Source organism: Chanodichthys erythropterus, chromosome 8 (genome assembly GCF_024489055.1).
Source record: "Chanodichthys erythropterus isolate Z2021 chromosome 8, ASM2448905v1, whole genome shotgun sequence".
Lineage (NCBI taxonomy): Eukaryota > Metazoa > Chordata > Actinopteri > Cypriniformes > Xenocyprididae > Chanodichthys > Chanodichthys erythropterus.
Genome location: NC_090228.1, coordinates 26850566 through 26869321, shown reverse-complemented (window position 1 = coordinate 26869321; position 18756 = coordinate 26850566). Strand labels below are relative to the sequence as shown.

The 18756-nt window shown below is 43.8% G+C and overlaps 1 protein-coding gene across 3 annotated transcripts in view; it reads left to right on the top strand.

The window, feature by feature from the left end:
* Positions 1-17082, top strand: part of LOC137023993 (guanylate-binding protein 4-like) — a 68954-nt gene extending 51872 nt beyond the window's left edge. Inside the window, exons 11-15 of one of the 3 annotated variants that reach the window (XR_010895608.1) lie at positions 7723-7772; positions 8843-8939; positions 9061-9162; positions 9604-9779; positions 15545-17082. Coding sequence is in view for 2 of the 3 variants with exons in the window: in XM_067391139.1 (XP_067247240.1) it covers positions 7723-8147 (425 nt within the window). In the remaining variant the exon portion in view is untranslated. Of the gene's footprint in view, positions 1-7722; positions 8383-8842; positions 8940-9060; positions 9163-9603; positions 9780-15544 lie in introns of those variants that run through there. The other 2 variants (XM_067391139.1, XM_067391140.1) reach the window with 2 other exon arrangements.
* Positions 17083-18756: the final 1674 nt, after the last annotated feature.

Below are 18756 nucleotides of genomic sequence, written 5' to 3'. Positions count from 1 at the left end.
GGTGGTCTGCTAGTAGCATTTACACCCTTTTATGAGTGTAGTCATTCCTAGTTCTGGCCTCCTCTTCAGAGTTGTTAGACCAAGGCCCATTGTCCCTTTAGCTAAGGTAGCAGACTGTTGCCAAGTCTCCCTGGTGCCATTGTTTCAGGCGGTGTAAGCATCTTTTCACTATGTGAATAAAAAACTTTGTTGCTGTGGCCCCGCTCCGCCAGAAGTATCTAGTGGTACTTTGACTTCAGTTTTCCCCTGAACCCCTTGAACTATGTTCAAGCTTGAGTGATATGGTTGTAGCTATTTAGGAAAGCTCCTGTTACCTAGGGTTCAGTACAGATTGTATCTGTTTTTGCTGAGAATTTCTGATGTGAAGTACCCACCCTGTATTTTTCAGGGTTGGATTAATAGTACTCCCTTGTTGTTCAAGATTTTTGTACTTTGATATGTTAGTTCTGAGTTCTGCCCTACACTGCATGAGCTCAAGTAACTTTAATACTGCCACAGGCTAACACCCGTGTGTTCTGGAGTAGTAGGCCTGACTTTGGCCTCCTTTAGAGCAGGGGTGTCCAAACTACGGCCCGCGGGCCAACTCAATTGAATTGAAACAGCGCTAACGGGCAAATCAGGAGAAACATTGAGCCGAAGCCGATTCAGTTAAAATATTTTTCAACCAACAATTCACCAACATTTATCATGTATTTATTGTGGTAACACTAACTGTAACCGTGGTGTTGTCAGAAATATAGGTTAATATCTTATTTTATTTCATTTTAATGTAGACTTGTATTAAATGCCAATAAGGCCACATTACAGACTATTTTTGTCATAAACTTGCAGTTTTGTGCATTTGTATTTATATTAAATGTGTTTATAGACTAAATACCTTAAAGCCATTCTAGATAACAAGAAACAATATTTTTACTTTTTATCATGTAGTGAAGTGCCATTTGTGGTTTTACCTGCGGTGATCTACTTAGAGTACTTTTAATTTAAATAAGAATAGAGTTCTAACTCCGTAATTGTCACGATTGAGTCACTGAACCGCCAGAGGGAGACGTCACCTGAGTTTTAATTTATATTGGACTACATTTCCCATGCACCCACATACCTGGGACTGATTGCCCAGGCACATACAGCCAATCATCTCCACTCACACTCACCATTTAAGCCGCTCTCATGCTCAATGCCATTGCAAAGTCTTGATTAGCCAAGGTTGTCATTTCTGAGCGTTCATACCTGTTTTGCTGTTCTGTTGCTGACTTGGACTGTTACTTTGGATTACGATTCTTGCTGCCTGTCTCGACCTCTGCCTGTTTACTGATTATCCATCTGCCGCCTGCCACGACCCTTTGCCTGTTACTGTTAACGCTGTCTGCCGTTCTCAGGGAACCATGGTTACATACGTAACCAGAGATATTTTATATATGGATATTTTTCATACAAAAACACACCCCTTAGCTTCAAAAGGCCTTTATTGTCCCTCTGGAGCCATATGGATTACTTTTTTTATGGATGGATGCATTTTTTCTGCAGATGGGAGTTTTACTTACTCAAACATGTTCTAAGAGCAGAAAGAAAATGATTGGTTTACAGATTCAACCAATGAAATTGAAGCAGAGGCGGGGCGGGGTCAAGCTGTTTGAAATTTTAGAGGGAACATTTCAAACTAATGTTACTGGGAGAGCGCATCTAATGTAAGGTAAGTAAATTTTGCTATATATTTTGTTAAAATTCAGATAACTGATAAACATTAAAATGCAAAGAAACACTCATCTTATAGTATGAATTTTGATTCGGCTCCATTATATGTCGACTGCACCAATGCTGCTTTTGTGAAAATGGGGTAATAGGCTTCATTTTAATGCTAGCATTAAAAAAAGGATCTATGAGGCCAATATGCTACGACAGAACTGGCTCAGATCTCCGTGACATTATACATCTCCTGCTGCATGCAAGAAGTGGTTGTGCTGTTATTTTTGGTAACGTTAAACTATGCGCGTCGCTGCTCAGGGCTGCAGGACTGTTATGCATCGCTGTTATTTTTAGTGAACTATGGCTGCTGTCAGGGAAAGAACTACTCAAGTTGTGTTGCTGTGTAAATTTCGCTACTCCTTGCTCTTGAGCGAACACACATACACACACACACACACACACACACACACACACACCGAATGATAATAAAATACCCGTCTCGATCTATACAAATTTCAGATGTTTCATCATAATGGTTCCGTGCTTTCCTGCATTAGTTCCGTGTGTTTACTGACCGCAGCCTAAAAATATCAATGTCACTATTTGTAAAACAACAAAACAGAAATACGCTGCTCTCCGAGCTGGAGTCAATAGGTTCCATAATATCTCAATAGATTCATATCGCTGTTATTTTAGTGTACTATATGCTGCTCTCAGGGCTGCAGTTCTCAATATATTGATATCGCTGTTATTTTAGTGTACTATATGCTGCTCTCAGGGCTGCAGTACTCAATAGATTCATTTTACTGTGTTATTTTAGTGTACTATATGCTGCTCTCAGGGCTGCTGTACTGAATAGACTCATTTTACTGTGTTATTTTAGTGTACTATATACTGCTCTCAGGGCTGCAGTACTCAATAGACTCATTTTACTGTGCTATTTTAGTGTACTATATGCTGCTCTCAGGGCTGCTGTACTCAATAGACTCATTTTACTGTGTTATTTTAGTGTACTATATGCTGCTCTCAGGGCTGCAGTACTCAATAGACTCATTTTACTGTGCTATTTTAGTGTACTATATGCTGCTCTCAGGGCTGCAGTACTCAATAGATTCATTTTACTGTGTTATTTTAGTGTACTATATGCTGCTCTCAGGGCTGCAGTACTCAATAGATTCATTTTACTGTGTTATTTTAGTGTACTATATGCTGCTCTCAGGGCTGCAGTACTCAATAGATTCATATCGCTGTTATTTTAGTGTACTATATGCTGCTCTCAGGGCTGCAGTTCTCAATAGATTCATTTTACTGTGTTATTTTAGTGTACTATATGCTGCTCTCAGGGCTGCAGTACTCAATAGATTCATTTTACTGTGTTATTTTAGTGTACTATATGCTGCTCTCAGGGCTGCAGTTCTCAATAGATTCATATAACTGTTATTTCAGTGTACTGTATGCTGCTCTCAGGGCTGCAGTACTCAATAGATTCATTTTACTGTGTTATTTTAGTGTACTATATGCTACTCTCAGGGATGCAGTACTCAATAGATTCATATCGATGTTATTTTAGTGTACTATATGCTGCTCTCAGGGCTGCAGTTCTCAATAGATTCATTTTACTGTGTTATTTTAGTGTACTATATGCTGCTCTCAGGGCTGCAGTACTCAATAGATTCATTTTACTGTGTTATTTTAGTGTACTATATGCTGCTCTCAGGGCTGCAGTACTCAATAGATTCATATCACTGTTATTTCAGTGTACTATATGCTGCTCTCAGGGCTGCAGTACTCAATATATTCATTTTACTGTGTTATTTTAGTGTACTATATGCTGCTCTCAGGGCTGCAGTTCTCAATAGATTCATTTTACTGTGTTATTTTAGTGTACTATATGCTGCTCTCAGGGCTGCTGTACTCAATAGACTCATTTTACTGTGTTATTTTAGTGTACTATTTGCTGCTCTCAGGGCTGCAGTACTCAATAGATTCATTTTACTGTGTTATTTTAGTGTACTATATGCTGCTCTCAGAGCTGCAGTACTCAATAGACTCATTTTACTGTGCTATTTTAGTGTACTATATGCTGCTCTCAGGGCTGCAGTACTCAATAGATTCATTTTACTGTGTTATTTTAGTGTACTATATGCTGCTCTCAGAGCTGCAGTACTCAATAGACTCATTTTACTGTGTTATTTTAGTGTACTATATGCTGCTCTCAGAGCTGCAGTACTCAATAGACTCATTTTACTGTGCTATTTTAGTGTACTATATGCTGCTCTCAGGGCTGCAGTACTCAATAGACTCATTTTACTGTGCTATTTTAGTGTACTATATGCTGCTCTCAGGGCTGCTGTACTCAATAGACTCATTTTACTGTGTTATTTTAGTGTACTATTTGCTGCTCTCAGAGCTGCAGTACTCAATAGACTCATTTTACTGTGCTATTTTAGTGTACTATATGCTTCTCTCAGGGCTGCAGTACTCAATAGATTCATATCGCTGTTATTTTAGTGTACTATATGCTGCTCTCAGGGCTGCAGTTCTCAATAGATTCATTTTACTGTGTTATTTTAGTGTACTATATGCTGCTCTCAGGGCTGCAGTACTCAATAGATTCATTTTACTGTGTTATTTTAGTGTACTATATGCTGCTCTCAGGGCTGCAGTTCTCAATAGATTCATTTTACTGTGTTATTTTAGTGTACTATATGCTGCTCTCAGGGCTGCAGTACTCAATAGATTCATTTTACTGTGTTATTTTAGTGTACTATATGCTGCTCTCAGGGCTGCAGTACTCAATAGATTCATTTTACTGTGTTATTTTAGTGTACTATATGCTGCTCTCAGGGCTGCAGTTCTCAATAGATTCATTTTACTGTGTTATTTTAGTGTACTATATGCTACTCTCAGGGCTGCAGTACTCAATAGATTCATATCGATGTTATTTTAGTGTACTATATGCTGCTCTCAGGGCTGCAGTTCTCAATAGATTCATTTTACTGTGTTATTTTAGTGTACTATATGCTGCTCTCAGGGCTGCAGTACTCAATAGATTCATTTTACTGTGTTATTTTAGTGTACTATATGCTGCTCTCAGGGCTGCAGTACTCAATAGATTCATATCACTGTTATTTCAGTGTACTATATGCTGCTCTCAGGGCTGCAGTACTCAATATATTCATTTTACTGTGTTATTTTAGTGTACTATATGCTGCTCTCAGGGCTGCAGTTCTCAATAGATTCATTTTACTGTGTTATTTTAGTGTACTATATGCTGCTCTCAGGGCTGCTGTACTCAATAGACTCATTTTACTGTGTTATTTTAGTGTACTATTTGCTGCTCTCAGGGCTGCAGTACTCAATAGATTCATTTTACTGTGTTATTTTAGTGTACTATATGCTGCTCTCAGAGCTGCAGTACTCAATAGACTCATTTTACTGTGCTATTTTAGTGTACTATATGCTGCTCTCAGGGCTGCAGTACTCAATAGATTCATTTTACTGTGTTATTTTAGTGTACTATATGCTGCTCTCAGAGCTGCAGTACTCAATAGACTCATTTTACTGTGTTATTTTAGTGTACTATATGCTGCTCTCAGAGCTGCAGTACTCAATAGACTCATTTTACTGTGCTATTTTAGTGTACTATATGCTGCTCTCAGGGCTGCAGTACTCAATAGACTCATTTTACTGTGCTATTTTAGTGTACTATATGCTGCTCTCAGGGCTGCTGTACTCAATAGACTCATTTTACTGTGTTATTTTAGTGTACTATTTGCTGCTCTCAGAGCTGCAGTACTCAATAGACTCATTTTACTGTGCTATTTTAGTGTACTATATGCTGCTCTCAGGGCTGCAGTACTCAATAGACTCATTTTACTGTGCTATTTTAGTGTACTATATGCTTCTCTCAGGGCTGCAGTACTCAATAGATTCATATCGCTGTTATTTTAGTGTACTATATGCTGCTCTCAGGGCTGCAGTTCTCAATAGATTCATTTTACTGTGTTATTTTAGTGTACTATATGCTGCTCTCAGGGCTGCAGTACTCAATAGATTCATTTTACTGTGTTATTTTAGTGTACTATATGCTGCTCTCAGGGCTGCAGTTCTCAATAGATTCATTTTACTGTGTTATTTTAGTGTACTATATGCTGCTCTCAGGGCTGCAGTACTCAATAGATTCATTTTACTGTGTTATTTTAGTGTACTATATGCTGCTCTCAGGGCTGCAGTACTCAATAGATTCATTTTACTGTGTTATTTTAGTGTACTATATGCTGCTCTCAGGGCTGCAGTTCTCAATAGATTCATTTTACTGTGTTATTTTAGTGTACTATATGCTACTCTCAGGGCTGCAGTACTCAATAGATTCATATCGATGTTATTTTAGTGTACTATATGCTGCTCTCAGGGCTGCAGTTCTCAATAGATTCATTTTACTGTGTTATTTTAGTGTACTATATGCTGCTCTCAGGGCTGCAGTACTCGATAGATTCATTTTACTGTGTTATTTTAGTGTACTATATGCTGCTCTCAGGGCTGCAGTACTCAATAGATTCATATCGCTGTTATTTTAGTGTACTATATGCTGCTCTCAGGGCTGCAGTACTCAATATATTCATTTTACTGTGTTATTTTAGTGTACTATATGCTGCACTCAGGGCTGCAGTACTCAATAGATTCATTTTACTGTGTTATTTTAGTGTACTATATGCTGCTCTCAGGGCTGCAGTTCTCAATAGATTCATTTTACTGTGTTATTTTAGTGTACTATATGCTGCTCTCAGGGCTGCAGTACTCAATATATTCATTTTACTGTGTTATTTTAGTGTACTATATGCTGCACTCAGGGCTGCAGTACTCAATAGATTCATTTTACTGTGTTATTTTAGTGTACTATATGCTGCTCTCAGGGCTGCAGTTCTCAATAGATTCATTTTACTGTGTTATTTTAGTGTACTATATGCTGCTCTCAGGGCTGCAGTACTCAATAGATTAATGTTACTGTTATTTTAGTGTACTATATGCTGCTCTCAGGGCTGCAGTACTCAATAGATTCATTTTACTGTGTTATTTTAGTGTACTATATGCTGCTCTCAGGGCTGCAGTACTCAATAGATTCATATCGCTGTTATTTTAGTGTACTATATGCTGCTCTCAGGGCTGCAGTTCTCAATAGATTCATTTTACTGTGTTATTTTAGTGTACTATATGCTGCTCTCAGGGCTGCAGTACTCAATAGATTCATTTTACTGTGTTATTTTAGTGTACTATATGCTGCTCTCAGGGCTGCAGTTCTCAATAGATTCATATCGCTGTTATTTTAGTGTACTATATGCTGCTCTCAGGGCTGCAGTACTCAATAGATTCATTTTACTGTGTTATTTTAGTGTATTATATGCTGCTCTCAGGGCTGCAGTACTCAATAGATTCATTTCACTGTGTTATTTTAGTGTACTATATGCTGCTCTCAGGGCTGCAGTTCTCAATAGATTCATTTCACTGTGTTATTTTAGTGTACTATATGCTGCTCTCAGGGCTGCAGTACTCAATAGATTCATTTTACTGTGTTATTTTAGTGTACTATATGCTGCTCTCAGGGCTGCAGTACTCAATAGATTCATAATACTGTGTTATTTTAGTGTACTATATGCTGCTCTCAGGGCTGCAGTACTCAATAGATTCATTTTACTGTGTTATTTTAGTGTACTATATGCTGCTCTCAGGGCTGCAGTACTCAATAGATTCATTTTACTGTGTTATTTTAGTGTACTATATGCTGCTCTCAGAGCTGCAGTTCTCAATAGATTCATTTTACTGTGTTATTTTAGTGTACTATATGCTGCTCTCAGGGCTGCAGTACTCAATAGATTCATTTTACTGTGTTATTTTAGTGTACTATATGCTGCTCTCAGGGCTGCAGTTCTCAATAGATTCATATCGCTGTTATTTTAGTGTACTATATGCTGCTCTCTGCAAATGTAGTACTGAGTAGTACTACTTTTTTAACCATTTTATTTGTTTTTTTTCTAGGCAAATGGAGAAATATTTGGCTTGAAGGGATAAGGCGAAAGTTAAAGAAAGTAAGGGATGTCAGAGTCATTCAAGAGGTCATACCTTTTTCTGGGGAGGAGACTGATTTCATGCAGGGTTACATTAAGAAACTGGAGGAGGAAACCAAAAGCACCTTCAAGTCCGCTGTGTCTACTCATAAAGACTACTTTTACTTTGCATGTGAAAGATCGACCAAAGCAAGTGGGAAAAGCAAAGGAGAACCTACAAAGACAAGAGCTAATTCCTGCAAAGCTTATGTGTCATTTAAAATAATCAAAGATGGTAGTTTTACAGGTGCTGTGGTCAACAAAATGCTTCAACACAACGGACATGATGTGTGCATGAGAGAAGAGGGCGTAAAAAAACACATTGACCCAGAGTTATTGACCTTCATTGAAATGTAGCTTGATCAAGGACTGTCAATTTCAGAAACACTTTTAAAATGCGTGGACTGTGCAGAACGTCATGGACATATGGACAAATATAATCGGCGGTATTATGTTACACCTGAAGATATACGATTGATCAAGAAGACCAGTAATGCTCTTAGTTTTCCTGATGCGAAAGACTGCATTACTGTGGACAAGCTGATCACATCGGAGCTGCAGGAACACATTTGTTACTACCAGCCTTTGAGTGAAAATCAACCACTTATAATTGTAGTGCAGACACCCTGGCAAAAGGATGTACTTAGAGAACATCCCCATACCATGGTATTCATGGACGCTACTTACAAAGCCATGACATCATATGGTTATGCATTTTATGCTCTTCTTTTGACCAACAGTATTGGAAGAGCAGTCCCATTTGCTTACTTTATTATTAGTGAGGAATCAGCGGACATACTTGCTCTCTGCTTGGAAAAGCTTGTAAATCACAACCCTGGATTTCTTCCCAGTTAAGAAGTTAAAAACATAGTAGAGTCAGTAGTAGTTTGGCAGCAAAGTGTGCTGATGTATTGAGGTATTTCTATGTACAGACATTACTATTGGATTAAATACCGCACATTGTAAACTACCTTTTTACAAAAGCTGTTCATTTTTACAGAATCTACAGATGTTGACGTATCTTCATTAATTCTCAATTCCTTATCATGTAGGTCGATAATGATTGACCGTGACCTTAAGGAACTCAATGCCATAAGAAGAGTTTTTCCAACAGCCAAAGTTCTTCTTTGCTGGTTTCATGTACTCCAGGTAGGTTTATTAAATCTTTTGTACTGGAAAAAGACCTATTCATTTTACAGACCTATTCATTTTAAAAATACAGTTATAATTCAAATGCCATTATAACTATAGCTTTTGAATGTTTTTGTAGGCTGTACATAGGTGGATGGTTAAAAGAGATGGAGGGAACTTGCCAGTGAATCAGCGGAATCTTGTGATTCAAGCAATGGTGGCAATGAAATCCTGTTTAACGGTAATATTTTTATATCATAAATCATTTTATTCTTTAGAAATCATTTCAGTACATGGAAATAAATCTTGAGTTGTTTACTATAGATTTCAATGGGATTGGTCAAGTTTATGTGTATTATGATTTTTAATGAATTGTCTTTTAAAAATGTTCCCACAAAAAAATTATAATCATTCTTTACTAAACCTCATGTAAATCCAAATTCAAAAGATTTTTTTTTTTTTTTTCCACAATAGAATATGGAAGTGTTTTGTACCCCATTAAGTTTCATTGCATGAAAAAAACTAAATCTTCAAAATATACATTGTGTTCCACTGAGGAAATAGTCATATAGGTTTGGAGTGACACAAAATGACAATTTTCAATTTTGGGAGAACTACCCCTTTAAATGTGCGTAAACTTAAGGTGGCATAACTCTACAATGTTGTGTCTTTTTCTTTACAGGAAGAAGAGTTCAACAGCATGTCATTCAGAAAGTGTGAAGAGCTCGATACATGTCTTGGTAGTTCTCATGTATCAACCTACCTCAAGAATCAGTGGATTTGTTTTGGTGATTTATGGTCCAATTTTGGCAGGTCATTTTATCACCATAACAGCGAAACCAACAACAAGGCAGAGAGGTCTGCTACTAAAATTATAACATCATGCCCTAAAATCACATTTTAAATAATATGATCCAGGACACATATTCATTAAGGATATTTTAAGTTCCCTTTCAGTCACGAATTGGGATATCGCTTAGAGAGCCCTATCATCTTCGTGTAAACTAAAACAAGCCAATGGAATTGCCGTGCGATATTTGCATAATGCGCACTGCCCCCGACAGGTGTACATAAATAGGAAGCAGATGCAATCGCACTCTGTCTTTCGCTTCGGAGCCATTCACTGGTGTCCTGTTCAGAAGATTCCTTTCTTCGTTTGTTTTATTCTAAAACATTGCCTCAGAAGAGGATTTACAGCGAGCTTTCAGTGCTGGTGAAAGGGCACGTTCAGCGAGGTCGCAAGTGTCCGAGGAGCTGAGCTATAAGCTCGAAAACTGCTGTTTTCACAGCAACACAAAGAGTGTGTGCGTGTAGCGATTTGGGCCGGTTCCTCGGTGTGTCAGGGAGTGGTGTACCTGACACATCGCGTCGCTCCCTGGGTGCTTCAGCACGAGTGAGTTGACTTCCCCTTCTAAAAGAGCTTTACAGACGAACCCTGACAGTATGTCATTTCGTCTGTGCCTTACTGGGTGCGGTCGTTCCCTGGTCCCTGCTGATGGGCACAATCGCTGCATCACGTGTTTGGGCGTTCAGCACGCTGAAGCAGCTTTTGTGGATGGTTCATGTTCCCACTGCGGGAACATGACCATCGCGATGCTGAGGTCGAGACTCTCCTTCCTGAAGTCTCAGGAAGCGGGGGTCCCCTCTCCTATGCCGCGTACGACCCCGGGAACCGGAATGACGGTACGGCGCTGTATAGGAAGGGTGACCTGAGGATTACGGTCAGGGCTTCCCCGCCGAGCGGAAACGTTCCTCGGGCCCCTGCCGCCTCATCAGCACCGCAACCCATCGTGCCACCGTTGGTTTCCGCTGGGCCCTCTACGGACTGTTCAGCCGTTACCTTTGGTGTGCCAGCGGTGGATCGGATGTCGATCGCTGCATCGGAAGGTGAGCCTGAGTCCTCGGGGGAGGAAGATTCGGACGCGCTGCCGCCCGGGACGGTAGCGTTGCCCGAGTCGGGTCCCGAGCTCACGGCTGTGCTCTGCCGGGCCGCCTTGTGCGTCGGGCTTGAGTGGAACCCTCCACCCTGTCCCGGCCCATCTCGGTTGGACGATTGGTACTTGGGGGGGGTCGCGCTGGTCAAATCCAGCGTCCCGCCCCAATGCCTTTCTTCCCGGAAGTACACGATGAGGTGACCAGGTCTTGGCAAGCTCCGTATGGGGCTCGTACAGGGCCTGGTCCCTCGTCCACCTTCACCTCCCTGGACGGCGGGGTAGCCAGGGGATACGCGAGCAACGAAGGTGACAGCGCGTTCTGTTGGCCAGGCGATGTCTACTCTGGTAGTCCAGCAACGCCACCTCTGGCTGACCTTGGCAGACATGAGGGAGACCGACAAACATCGGTTCCTGGATTCCCCCGTGTCTCCGGTCGGCCTTTTCGGCGACGCGGTGGAGAGCTGTGCCCAACAGTTCTCCGCTGCACAGAAGCAGGCTGAGGCTATCAGACATGTCATGCCACGGCGGTCCGCTGCTGCCTCCACCCAGCCGCCCGTGGCTCAGCCTCAGCCCGCTCGTCGCCGAGGGCCCGCCTGCGTCTTCCTCCGCCCCTGCTAAGTCGGCAAAGCAGCAGCCTACACCAGCCAGACAGCAGGGTGCCGGTCGCGGACGTGGTGCCCAGTCCGTCTCTGCCAAGCCAGGTGGCAAGCGGTCGGGGAAAACTCGGCCCTGAGACGGGCGACCTGGAGCGGAAGGTTCCTGCCCTTTGGGAGAGTATTCCATCTGCTCTCCCACCCCCGGAGGAGGGCCGGGGGGGATTTTGTGGCGGCTGTCCATCTACCGCCGCTGGCTCTCCGGAGTCCAGCGGTACCCACTTTGCCACAAAAAGAGCAGTTTCCTCAAACTCCAGGTCACAACTAGGTGTGTCTGCCAGTGTGCCAGGCTCCGCCTCGCCGCTAACAGCTCCCTCCCCATTCGCCAGCAGGCGGCAGTGTGATGGCGCAGACCGCGTCCCGTGCGCTGTCTCCCATGCACACTGCTGCCTCGCAGAGTCCGACCCCACTCTGGGCCGCCCCCAAGCCGTCCGAGTCGGGTCCCTCTCTGCCTTGCTGCCCCACCCCCGGTGCGTCTGTGGTGCCTTTGGTCCCGCTGGCTCAGTGTCTGGAAGCGTGGATAGCGCTCCCCAGCCTGTCCAGTTGGCTCATTCATACTATCAGACTCGGCTATGCGATTTAGTTCGCCCGGCGTCCCCCGGTCTTCAGGGCCGTCCACTTCACTCAGGTGTCGTTGGACAGTGCACTTGTTCTCCGGGTGGAGATTGCTGTCCTCCTGGCGAAGGATACAATCAAGCCGGTCCCTCCAGCCGATATGAAGTCGGGGTTCTACAGCCCCTACTTCATTGTACCGAAAAAGGGCGGTGGGCTACGGCCAATCCTGGACCGTCCCCAGGATTGGTTTGCAGCAATAGACCTGAAGGACGCGTACTTTCATGTCTCGATTCTGCCTCGACACAGACCCTTCCTAGGTCGGTCTGCGTTCGAGGGTCGGGCATGTCAGTACAAAGTCCTACCCGACATGGTTGTAGCTCCCAGCCGGTTGGGTCTTCAGGTCAACTGGGACAAGAGCAAACTCGCCCCCGGGCAGAGGATCTCTTGTCTCGGTCTTGAGCTAGACTCGGTCGCACGGACTGCGCGTCTCACCGAGGCGCGCGTCCAGTCGGTGTTGAACTGCCTGAGCTCGCTCAAGCGCAGGACAGCGGCTCCACTGAAAGATTTTCAGAGGCTCCTGGGGCATATGGCATCTGCAGCCGCGGTAACGCCGCTCGGATTGCTTCATATGAGACCGCTTCAACACTGGCTCCGCGGCCGGGTCCCGAGATGGGCGTGGCAGTACGGCACGCTCCGTGTCCCCGTGACACCGAGCTGCCGTCGCACCCTTGTCCGGTGGTTGGACCCTTCGTTCCTGTGGGCCGGAGTACTCCTCGAACGAGTGTCCAGGCACGCTGTGGTCTCCACAGATGCCTCTGCCACGGGATGGGGGGCCACGTACAACGGGCATGCAGTGACAGGTCTTTGGACGGGGCCTCAGCTGCATTGGCATACCAATTGCCTCGAGTTGCTAGCGGTTCGTCTTGCGCTGGCCCGCTTCAAGAAGCTGTTGTCAGGCAAGCACGTTCTAGTCCGCTCACACAGCACTGCGGCCATTGCGTACACCAACCGTCAAGGTGGTCTACGTTTCCGTCGCATGTCGCAACTCGCCCGCCATCTCTTGTTGTGGAGTCAGAAGGATCTGAGGTCCCTTCGGGCCACTCGTGTCTCAGGTGTGCTCAACCGTGCAGCCGACGAGCTGTCACGGCAGCATCCACTTGCGGGCGAGTGGCGGCTCCACCCCCAGGCGGTCCAGCTGATTTGGCAGCATTTCGGCGAGGCCCAGGTAGTCCTGTTTGCCTCCCAGGAAACTGCCCTCTGCCAGTGGTTTTATTCCCTGACCGGCAGCATGCTCAGCACGGTTGCCCTGGCACACAGCTGGCCCCCGGGTCTGCGCAAATATGCGTTTCCCCCAGTGAGCCTTCTCGCACAACTCATGTGCAAGGTCAGGGAGGACGGGGAGCAGGTTCTGTTAGTGGCTCCGTACTGGCCCACTCGGACCTGGTTCTCAGACCTCATTCTCCTCGTGACAGCACCTCCCTGGCCGATTCCTCTGAGGAAGGACCCCCTGACTCAGAGACGGGGCACCCTGTGGCACCCGCGTCCCGATCTGTGGAACCTCCACGTGTGGTCCCTGGACGGGATGCGGAGGTTCTGAGTGATCTCCCGCAAGCGGTCGTAGACACCATCACTTCCGCTAGAGCTCCTTCCACTAGGAATCTCTATGCGTTGAAGTGGAACCTGTTCGTCGAATGGTGCGCCTCTCGCCGAGAGGACCCCCGATCATGTTCGGTCGGATCCGTGCTTTCCTTCCTGCAAGATGGGTTGGAGCGAAGGCTGTCTCCCTCCACCCTCAAGGTGTATGTTGCCGCTATTGCCGCACATCACCATGCAGTTGAGGGTAAGTCCCTGGGGAAACACGATCTGATCGTCAGATTCCTGAGGGGGGCCAGGAGACTCAATCCTCCTCGCCCTTCCTCCGTACCCTCTTGGGATTTGACCCTGGTTCTCACAGCTCTCCGGGGTCATCCCTTTGAACCTTTGCAATCAGTCGACCTGAAACTAATGTCTCTTAAGACGGTTCTTCTGGTTGCATTGGCTTCCCTGAAGAGGGTAGGGGATCTGCATGCATTTTCGGTCGACGAAACGTGCCTAGAATTCGGGCCCGGTGATTCTCACGTCATCCTGAGACCCCGGCCTGGATACGTGCCCAAGGTTCCTACCACTCCCTTCAGAGATCAGGTAGTGAACCTGCAAGCACTGCCCTCGGAGGAGGCAGACCCAGCCCTAGCTTTGCTCTGTCCCGTCCGCGCTCTGCGCGTTTACGTGGATAGAACGCGAAGCTTCAGGACCTCAGATCAGCTCTTCATCTGTTACGGAGGCCAGCAGAAGGGAAAGGCTGTCTCCAAGCAGAGGATGGCCCACTGGATAGTGGATGCCATCGCCTTGGCGTACGAATCCCAGGGCGTGCCTTGCCCGCTCGGGTTGAGAGCCCACTCCACCAGAGGGGTGGCCTCTTCCTGGGCTGTCGGCCTGTCGGCTTGCAATGCCATTCCCGCCACTGGCCGGATACGTGCATACTTTCACTCCAGTCGTGTTCCCCGCTTGGCGAACCCTGTCGAGTTCCTCCGCCTCCCCCTTCGGCTCGGAAATTGCGGAGTGTCTGATGCCAGGCCTACATCCGTCGCTGATGCTGTCTGTTGGCTGGGGCCCATATGTCGTGACCCCTCTACGTGAGCGGTCCCATATGTGTAATTATCCACGGTTTAAAACTCCCTACGGGCCGAGTCCGTGTCTTTCCCTTAGCAGAGCCAGCTCTGCTCTCACCTGTCAGATGAGTCTCCCCCTACCAGGTGGAGCCATCCCAGGGACTCCATATGCGTACTGCCCCCCGGGCCAGTCCATGTGTGTATTTCCCACGTAAACTCCTCCCCCATTGGGTAGGTAGTGGTCTCCGCAGCGTCCCTCACGGGTTCGCTTCCCCAGTGTGTCTAGTTTACTTAGTGGGTATTGGTTAGACAGCAGTAGACTCTCTCGGTGTAAGCTCGCCCCCTTCACCGCCAGCCGGTGCTATGGGCGGCTGAGCTTGTGCTGGGCACTGGAAGGGGTTTTGTAACTGTGGCGCTTTAGTTGGGATCCCAATTCGTCGGTCACTACTGACGTACGTCGAACGTGACCGACTGAAAGGGAACGTCTCGGTTACGTATGTAACCTTCGTTCCCTGAAGGAGGGAACGGAGACGTACGTCCCGTCGCCACAGTTTCTGTACCCTCGCTGTAGTGCGGACACCAGTTGTCTCCTCAGCGAAAAACAGAGTGCGATTGCATCTGCTTCCTATTTATGTACACCTGTCGGGGGCGGTGCGCATTATGCAAATATCGCACGCCAATTCCATTGGCTTGTTTTAGTTTACACGAAGATGATAGGGCTCTCTAAGCGATATCCCAATTCGTCGGTCACTACTGACGTACGTCTCCGTTCCCTCCTTCAGGGAACGAGGGTTACATACGTAACCGAGACGTTTCTTAACTTTTGTACACAGAGTTTTTCTTACAATGAAGTACCAGTTCCGTAAGGGAAGAATAAATAGCAGGATTGATCAGCTTCTTCGCTTACTGTGTGGTGATGTCCAAAAATATTACAGGTAAATATATTTAGCTGTATATATAGTTCAATGTATTACTTTTATTATGGTGCTAAATTGTAATTGCCAATTACAGAAATCATGTGTCATACAGAATCATGTGATAATATTGCATAGAGATCATCTCTGGCCACTACCTGTTGCCATTATCAGCTTGTTTGGATACAGGAAGCTCTTGAATAAACATTCACTGTTGTCTATGACATTATCTTTTCCTTAGCACAAATCATTCAGTAAAAAGGTCTGTCAGCTCCCAGCTTCCTTTTTTCCTTAATTATTTTATAGCCTATAAAATCTATACAAATGTTTAAGGGTATTTGCTTTTTTCAGTCATTTCATTTTTACAATAGTTTACCATTTCCTAACTTGTTCTTTTATTTCATTGTTCAGTTACCTGGATGACCTCACAGAAACTGGACGAATCAAAGGAGCAAACACTGAAGAGACCACTAATGCCGCCCATTCTATGATTGCAAAAGGCCTGGGTGCAAAAGTGGAGATAAAAAATGGAGTGTGTTTGGTTCCACCCGACACAAGCACACAATGTCACAGTGTGGACTTGGTCATGCACAAATGCGATTGCAAAAGATTCCAATGTGGATGTGTGTGCAAACACTTAATTTTTTCACAGAACATTGCAGAGAAACAAGGACTTATAATTCAAGATCTTAGGGCAGAAGTAGCAAAAAAAATTGTTGATAGTGAATCCTACCTCAGGGTCGATGAAAACCTTACCGTCTATCATTCTGATGGGAGTGTAGAATTTGTAAGTTGTAAAGGGAGCAAATTTTGCACGTGCATTGCGAATAGCCATGGAGAGGTATGTGTATGTATATTGGTTCACAACATTCTGTACCCAACATCATCTGAGAACATATCTGATGATTCACACTGCTTTAAGTCCAGTGAGAGAAAACCAGTTACACTGCAAGCCATGCTTACAGATCTCCATGAGTGGAGCAAATCAGAAAAATTTTGTGAGGATAATGAAGTGTACAGGTTAGTTGAAAGAGCACACAAGTTAGTTTTTTCAGTTTACTAAACTGTCAAGAAAAAGAAAAGTGACTGCACTTCATAATTATCGTAAAAGGGTCAAAAAAGCAAAAGATGTAGTCACTGTAACCTACATGGTCAAAAAGAAGAAAAAACGTGTTTGATCTTGTAGAGATAAGAAATGTTTCATTGATGAAACAATCACTATTTGCTTTGCCTAGCCAAAATGTTTTTTTTTCCTCTTGCTGCTACTGTCTTTTTTCAATGAGTGTTGTACAGATACTTTGTATAAGAACAAACTGAAGGAACAAATATGAATTGTAAGTAATTAAGATTTTAAAAAAAAAATAAAAAACAATTCTTTGTAATGTTTTATTTTTTATTTTTTTTTGTACAGCTGAATATCAAGAAACAAGAGTTTGTAACAATACAAGTAAACAAAATAAAGTGGGAGAACCTTACTCATCTGTGGAGTCTTTTTTTTTCAGTGCTCTCATCTTTTCCTTAAGACACGCATCTATCAACGAAAAAGTGCCATTTATTACGGCAGGACCAAGACCATGTGTTGCCAGGTCAAATGTGTCCCAATTTTTCTCTAGAGCAGCCTTTACATCTTTCAATGTCTTTCTGCAATAAAAAAATACAAAAAGCTATTTAGTTTTCCAGTTCAACTGATCATTGTATCATTAAGTTAAAGGGTTAGTTCACCCAAAAAAGAAAATCAACATTTATTACTCGCCCTCATGTCATTCTACACCCGTAAGATCTTCATTCATCTTCAGAACACAAATTAAGATATTTTTGATGAAATCCAATGGCTCAGTGAGGCCTGCATTGCCAGCAAGACAATTAACACTTTCAGATGCCCAGAAAGGTACTAAAGACATATATAAAACAGGTCATGTGACTACGGTGGTTCAACCTTAATGTTATGAAGCAGGGACGTGCACAGGAATTTTGAGGGGCAGTTGCTCTGACCTAAAAAAAGGGCACTCCCCTACCATTATTTTTCTAATAATTCAATGGCCCGTCGTCAATTATTCCTTACTTACAGCTTAAATAGTGTTTTGACACTGACAACCCAAGTGCATTTTACCTCAAACTTGCATCTAGTTAACTTTCTAAAGTAGCAATCGCTTCTCGGGTCGACATTAACACACTGACAAAATTATATTCAGAATTAAAAATATTTTTATACCACTTTTTAATGTGTGATTGTGTAAAGGTTTTCACGAGATACCAACCTTTTGCGAACTTACTTCCAACACTCGTTCTCATGGAGGCGCGGTGTGCACGGAGGGGAGGGGCTATGCGCGCGCGCGAGTATGTGAGAAAGACGCGTGAGTGAGAGACGCAGGGAAATGAAATGCAGCTGAACGTTTGCTCTATGAAAGACATTGACAAAGACGAAAACTAAGGACATTTAATCTATAATTTTATTTTATTTTAGTTAGTTTTGCCAAACACACATTACAGTTTTGGTTAGTTGTCGTTTTTTTGTAATGCCTTGTTTTTATTTTTATTTCAGTTAACGATGTTTTTTCCCACCTAGTTTTCGTTTTTTCTTTTGTTTTCGTTAACGATTATAACCTTACTCGACTTTCCGACAACGTTAAGTCGTATCACCCGACAACCGCAACAATCTCCTTCTAGTGCCGCTCATGCAGGCTCAGCTTTTTTTTTTTTTTTATCTAGGCCTACGTGAAATTCTGCATCCATTGTATGATTTTTTTATTTCTTTTTTTCCACCTCAGAAGGGCAACGTGAGTCGAGAAGGGCATATGGGCAGTTGCCCGGGCAACATGAGCAACCCCCCTGTGCACGTCCCTGTTATGAAGTGACGAGAATACTTTTTGTGTGCCAAAAATGACAAAATAATGACTTTATTAAACAATATCTAGTGATGGTGATTTCAAACTACTGCTTCATGAAGCTTCAAATCTTTACAAATCTTCTGTTTCATATAAGAGATTATCAAAAATATCTTAATTTGTGTTCTGAGGATGAACGAATGTCTTATGGGTTTGGAACGACATGAGGGTGAGTAATTAATGACTGAATTTTAATTTTTTGATGAACTATCCCTTTAACATCAAGTGTAGTAATAAATTGTTATT